A 7,098-nucleotide genomic window follows, 5' to 3' on the forward strand; every position below is an offset into this window, starting at 1 on the left:
GATGCAGTTTGCTTGGCATCTGAAAATACATTTCCTGAAAGGTATTTTTAATCTGAAAAGAGCTTCACTGGGTGAGACGTGGTGTTAGGAGCTGAGCAGACAGTTTAAGTTTCTCTTTCAGTTTCACCCGAGAGCCTGCAGGAGTCATGGGTGGGATGTGTGGGTAGGGGAGTGAGGAGGGGGGCGCTCTGCCATGAGGGAGCTCGGCTTAAAGACACGTCCCAGGGGCATTTCTGGTCCCTAAAGGTGTTTCTGGTCCCCACCTGTCGTTTTGCTCCTCAGCATGGCTTCCTAAAACCGATGCAGGATTTCTCAAACATGCATGAATGAGTCAAAGCAAGGCTTTGGGCATGTTTTTTTTAATGAGAGCATAACATTATAACATGATATAAAACACAAAAAAGTTGATTTTACATGATGTTGCCCCTTTAAAATTCAAGAGGGTGGAGGAAACCTCTAATACAGCGAGCTAGGACAAAAACTGAAGTTCTGTATTTGACTTTCAACACTGTGCAAATCTAAATKAACCAGCAAAATAGGGTGGCAACTGGGTTGACAAGAGAGGCAGCTGCCTCTCTGTRCCACCCTCTAGTACCTCCACTGCCTAAGTACACAGCTAATAGAAGTAGAGACTAAAAGCTGCACATAAAGACAGAGGAATGGTTAGATGTTACAGGAAGCAGCCATCTGAGTCACATAAAATACATTAACCTGTCAGTGAACTAAGTCTCTCTTGTGATTTTTGCTACTTGTCGAACAAGATCTTTGCTTTGAACTTTAGCATTAACTGTTGTAGCCAATCCTTTTCTTGTGTTAGTGAAATTTCTGGAAATCCTTGTGCCTTTGAATGCAGAATATAAGGCAAACACAAATCTAACAGAAGATTTAAACATATAGGGTCACATTTCATAAATCTAATGTTTAATCAGTGTTGTCTTGCTCTGTTTTCTTTCAGGATTTCCCAGCGGTCAGTGCTCTGGAGCTGCTGGTCAGAGCCAACATCACTGTGAAATCAAGCATCAAACACCTGGTCCTCAGGGATGCAACGACACAGGTACTCAGTTCTCCCCCTTCATGTAAAAGTAAATTACAAAACAAAATATATTACATATAAAGATTTGTTCAGCTCTTGCAGTGATAAATATTAACTTGTGGTGAAATCCTTGCTTCGTCAACAGATTCCAGTGATGATCTATCCAGAGTTGGGTCTTGCTGATCAGTACTGGATCCCCTGGTGGATCATCCTAATAGCCATTTTGGCAGGCATCCTGCTGCTGACTCTCCTTGTATGCATACTGTGGAAGGTAATTTATACCTTGTTATCTCATTCATTTTGAGATGTGTGGCCTCTGCACACAGCTATAAATCTGCCRTCTTTTGGATTTTAATCTTTTAGGTAATCTTTTCTTAACAAATCATTCAAAYGATCAAGAAAACATCAAAATCAATAGTTTAAAATTGATCATTTCGCCTCACTTTTCATCCAAACATGTCCGCTCTGCTCTCCTATAATTTGTTTCCAGTGAATTCTCATCTTTTCATTTCCTCCTTTATACTTGTATAAATGTTTTTTTTCTCATTTCTGTTTGCTTTGTCTCTTCCCTTGGGTCTGTCTATCCTTAAACTGTCTTTCTGTCACATCTCTCCGTTTCTCCCTGTGGCCGTCCGACGCCTCAGTGTGGGTTCTTCAAGCGCAGTGAGCGGCGCCCGCACTATGAGACGGAGTACTACCGTGCCCACTTGGGGGTCCAACCCTCGGAGGTGGAGAAGCAGGCATCAGAACTATAATATCCAAACTTTTCTTACAAGTGGCCTGCTCTCCCCTCCTCCTCTCCCTCCAAGCGGTAAAATTCTTCGGCCCTGATTGTTTTGCTCCCCAGCCCACGTTAAAGGGATCCCCGATTAGTTGTAACATTGGACTTTATTTGATAAATATTTGTTTTAACTGTAATATAAAGACTGTAAAAATACTGTAGGCTGTTTAGTTTTGTAAATTTTTGAACTAAAAGTTTGAAAATATATTACACGGACGGGGCCATTTTATTTATACACAAAGCATTCTGGGTAAATGATGACATGGATAGATCCTTGGTGTGAGAGAGCTATATCCATCCTGAAGGTTAATCTTGGACAATATCTGACGATCGACTCTTTTAAATAAAACCAGAGAGCGTTGACAGAGAGGAGAAGGTAGAAATGACTCAGCCTGTAACTGAACACATTCTCCTATCGTCACTGAGGTCCTCCATCTACATGACAGAGAGGGGAACACAAAAATGACTCAGCCTACAACTGAAAATATGGATGGAGGACCTCAGTTTAGCTTGTTTGTCGCGCTAGCGCTGAGCTAATACATATAAGGCAATACAGAGTTGGCGCTAGCGCAAAGGCTAACAGGCTAAGCTGAGGTTCTTCTTCCATGAAGCAGCTCTGTTGTCCTCCATCCACATTTTCAGTTGCAGTCTGCGTTATTTCTACCTTCTCCTCTCGACCCTAAATGTCACATCTTGACCTTTGGGGTCATYCATCAAATTTTGACAGAGGTATYGCATTATATTTTTTAACGCTCTCTGGTTTCATTTAAAAAAGTCAATCATCAGATATTGTCCAAGATTAACCTTCAGGGTGGATATAGCTCGCTCACACCGATGACCTATCCACGTCATAATTTACCCAGAATGCTTTGCGTGTAAATAAAATGGCTCCATCTGTGTTAAAATATATTTTTAAAAATTTACAAAACTAAACAACCTACAGTAATTTTACAGTGTTTATTTTACAGTTAAAATAGACGTTTATCAAATAAAGTCTAATGTTACAACTAATCGGGGATCCCTTTAAGGCCGATGGTGTTCATTCCAGCATCAAATCTAAGTTTAAGCTTTAATGTCAGTGCAGTGATATCCTGTAACTGAGAACAATATTTACAAAATAGCTCAGTAACCAGAGTAAAACTAGTTACAGCAGAGGACTTAGATTTGAAGGTTTCTCTSCTGAGAGGATCTGATGTAACATCTTGCCCCCTCAGCACTTTTCATACTGTCTGTTGCACAAGCTGCAGAGTGGAACAGGTGATTAAATTTAACGCACCTTTGAGACGACATTAAAATTAGTCACAGAGCTAAATCAAGGTGTGTGCATACAGYAGGTAATGGAAAATGTGATGCCTCTCATCTCTGTTCTGATTACTCAAGGCTCTCCTGCCCTCTGAAGGTACACTGTAAAACACTGCTACGACACATTTATTCAATATTTATGCAGAAGTGACACAAATCAAACAGTTTATATTATAAAGTTATTACCTATTCATTACATGGGACAATATTAAACTACACTTAAATACAAGAAATCCTAATTCAAAGCTCAAAGTTTCAAAAAGTTCTTCACCCTTTTATTAGATCCTTAAAACAAACAAAATTATGATTGTAGTAAGATACATTTTTTTGTCAACAATCGCCCTTTTTAATTAGCTCCTGTTGAACACCACCCAGCCGTCTCCGCCTCAGGGTTTGATGCCTGCTGTGCTGTGTGTGGTGCCTCTTACTTTTTAATTATCTGCACCTGTTCATTCTGGCATCACTTCATGCAGATTTTTATTTTATTTTGAAGTACATGTCATACATCTTTTTAATCATGTTTGATTTACATCCCATGATAAAAAGCAGGTGCCATAATGAACTTGCAGTTCAAATCACTGGGTGTTTTGGTTTAACTTATGAGTGTATTTTTTTTGTCTAATGGTGTTTTAATGTGTCCGTTGCTGATACTTAATGCTGAATTAGRAACATGGAGCATGGCTATGTGCTTTTTTGTGGTGTGTGCTAAACAGGAATTGGAATTCATGCTAGAAAGTAATAATTTMATGATAAAAATAAATGATTTTCTTCACTTCAAAGCCATAAAATCAGTTTTTAAAGTGAAATGCTAAGTTTGAATCAATGCCATCAAGTAATTTATTCATTTTCTCTTTCTTTTTGGCTTCTCCTTCCTTGTCTCTTTTGCCTCTTTTCGTTTCGGACATCGGACAGTGTGGCTTCTTCCGACGCGGCCATTACAAAGACAAACTTCCTCAGTACCACGCGGTGAAGATTCCTCGTGAGCATCGGCCGCAATTCCAGACTGAGACGTCGGGAAGTGTCCATAAAAAGGAATGGGCCACGCACTGGAGTGACGGGACCTTGTAACCTCTGAAGCTCTGTTTGGCTTGAGCAATTCAAATGTGTGGCACTCACTGTAACTAACTGACTTAAAAAAGAAAAAAAAAAGGAAAAAAAAGAAAGGAAATAAGTGCACAAAGACTGGGATTGTGACAACTTGTGTACACTTTACTGTCAGGACATGAATTTTGGTGGCCTGTGAACAGACCTGTGTCCTTCACACTGCAGCCCATCAACAACTGGCCTCAGTCTGTTTCCACTGTGCCGCGTTTCACAATCTGACAGCAAACACTGAAGGCCAACACCGACGTTACAGCAAGTCTTGCTGCTCAACATGTTTTACCACCAACARTAGGAAGCTCCAACGCTTTGCTGTCTGTCAGCAGTTTTGACTGGCAGATTAAAGGAGGACAGAACATCAAACACACGCATGAATGCACAAACATACAGGACTCATTTACATAAAGACATTCTGATTTATATGGCTGACATGTCAAAAATGACTACTTTTCTCTTGACTTCTGGTAGGCTAAAATTAGTCTGGGCAAAACAACAACAAAAGATGTTAAGTAAAAGAATGTTAGGGAATCTTTTCACTTTTTTTTAGTTCAGTGACATTTGTGACATATAAATGTTTTTCCATATTCACAATCTTTGCAGTCTCATCAGTCTTTTTTTCCTAGTTTAGTATTTTTTTGTAATCTCAGTCACACCCACTGTACATCTTGTGTCTACTGCCTGAGTGATCTTGAATAAAAACCTGAAACATGACCACAGCACTGATGTTGCATGAAAAYCAAATGTGTCAGAAAAGCAAAGCAATAGTTATATTAACCATATATTTGAGAATATACCTTTCTAAATTGATTTCCTATACAATGGGGGGAAAAGAGATTACAGAAAATGCTATAAAATKAGACATTTTTAAAAGTACGGTATGAGGTTTTCGAACAGTATCTTTTTTATATGAAATTGACTGTGAAGTATTATCATCAGGACATTAGAGGAATTATAAAGCTTGTCACACTGTTTTAGCACCTCACACCAGTTAGGTGAACCGTTGCATTAATTCTGACATGTATAGTATTGAACATGTGCCTTATTGTAAAAGTGGCAGATGGTAAGAAACACGAGGCTACTGCTAATTAGGTGCTGCTTCTGCCCCGAAGCGTCTGTTGGACACAGGTGGACGAGTAAAACATCCTCAAACACTGAAGCAACACAAAGAGAAAGGGAAAACACTGTAAAAGTATTGAAAAAGACAATTATTTTATTTTATTTTATTTAAGTTGATGGCGTGGCTGTAAAGCATGACAAGACAGTTTGTTTTTTAGGTATTGCTGGACAATCATCTGTTGTTAGCTGCATGAAGGTCCTGTTGCTGTTCTGTAACATCCCCACTGACATTTTCTGTCATTTCTTTTATTTATTTGTTTTGTTTGTTTGGCTGGACTGTTTCGACATTGTAAATAAAAGTTAAAGGAGWTGGACAAATTTGACTTGGACTGGCGACAAAGCTGCAGCTCACAAACACAACATGAGATGGTGACAACATTGAAAAATACTAGAAAGTGACGCTGTCGTCTCGCCTTGGCACTTTTTTGGTCAAACCATAAGCAGGGCTCAAAAATATATGCGTGTACACATAAAATAAACAGAACAGATATTGAATGTGTTATATTATAAAAAAACATGCAAGAAATTATAAACCAGCAAGAAAAATGGACGGAAACATCAAAAAGATGACATAAGAAAACACGTTCGATAAAGTATTTGTTATAATAAATGTGACCAATTACCTAACAGCTTGRCCCGGCCATGTTGTTGTAAARATACAGTTAGTGACATYTGTGGTTACTTAAAATAAATATTGTATCCTTGAGCATGGCTTAAAAAAATAATAAATTTGCAGTTGAAAAAACGAAATAATTTCAAATGTTTGCAAAAACAGAGTTTACACAATCAAAGATCACCTCAGTGCATGATGACACACACTTGATCACAATTACATTTTCTGAACTTCCTGACAGCAAAACAACAATTAACACTTGYTTCGATAATTAATCCTAAAATGTCTCTTTAAACACATTCAAATAGTAAACCAGCAGCACATGTGACGTGTTTAACCTTAAAATTTTGCTATCAAGGTTGAACTATTTTCAACAAAACAATACAGACTGAACCTAAATGTTGCTTTTTTATATCAAAGTGAGCTTTTTTTTAAATCCAGAAGGTTCTGATCCAATTATAGTAATGAAAAACTTATTCCCCTCTGAATCCTTCAGATGTCATCCTGGTTGCCATGGCGGTTAAAGGGCGCCGGTGAAACTGCAAATGTGTTTAAGCGGATTGTCACCCATTAGGTTCTCTGACGAGCCAAATCTGTTGACATCTTGTCMAATTTTGAAGGAAGTGAGTAATTATTACACATGCACACATTTAAACAGACAAAGTGAGCACATATGGCCTCAGTAAAGTCAGAGTAACCCTCACAAATAMGAAAAAAATGTCTTTATTTGGAATAAACACATTTATGGATCCTGCCAGAAGAAGCCTTTGTGTTTAATGTGTTTTGAACCATCTTGCAAACATAATTATCCCATTCATAGTGGCTGCCACAGACACAAAATTCCCTCTTTGTTATTTTTTTTTTAAATTTCAAAAAATAAAACAATGTGACAGAAGCTGAGAGTCATGTGCAACATTGACTCCAAGTGCTGTACACGTGGACAATAATTATTGTCTGCTGGTCAGCAGTTTTTTTTAAACCACTACAGATGTTTAGAGAAACTCTTTGAAGATAATACTTCACTGTAAATCTAATTCATTAAAGGGATCCATGATTAGTTCTAACATTAGACTTTATTTGATAAACACATATTTTAACTGTAAAATACTGTTAAAATACTGTAAGATGTTCAGTTTTTATAATATTTAAACT

The 7,098-nt window shown here is 37.9% G+C and overlaps 1 protein-coding gene across 6 annotated transcripts in view; it reads left to right on the forward strand.

The window, feature by feature from the left end:
* itga7 (integrin, alpha 7) overlaps nucleotides 1–4,933 on the forward strand; it is a 26,927-nt gene extending 21,994 nt beyond the window's left edge. For 4 of the 6 annotated variants that reach the window (XM_014033147.1, XM_014033149.1, XM_014033150.1 and 1 more), the window contains exons 23-25: nucleotides 956–1,054; nucleotides 1,179–1,304; nucleotides 4,029–4,933. In XM_014033147.1, the coding sequence (XP_013888601.1) occupies nucleotides 956–1,054; nucleotides 1,179–1,304; nucleotides 4,029–4,184 (381 nt within the window). In that variant the 3' untranslated portion in view covers nucleotides 4,185–4,933. Of the gene's footprint in view, nucleotides 1–955; nucleotides 1,055–1,178; nucleotides 1,305–1,677; nucleotides 1,924–4,028 lie in introns of those variants that run through there. The other 2 variants (XR_001312512.1, XM_014033152.1) reach the window with 2 other exon arrangements.
* The last annotated feature ends 2,165 nt before the right edge of the window (nucleotides 4,934–7,098 follow it).

This window comes from Austrofundulus limnaeus, unplaced genomic scaffold, assembly GCF_001266775.1.
Source record: "Austrofundulus limnaeus strain Quisiro unplaced genomic scaffold, Austrofundulus_limnaeus-1.0 Scaffold1646, whole genome shotgun sequence".
Classification (NCBI taxonomy): Eukaryota; Metazoa; Chordata; class Actinopteri; order Cyprinodontiformes; family Rivulidae; genus Austrofundulus; species Austrofundulus limnaeus.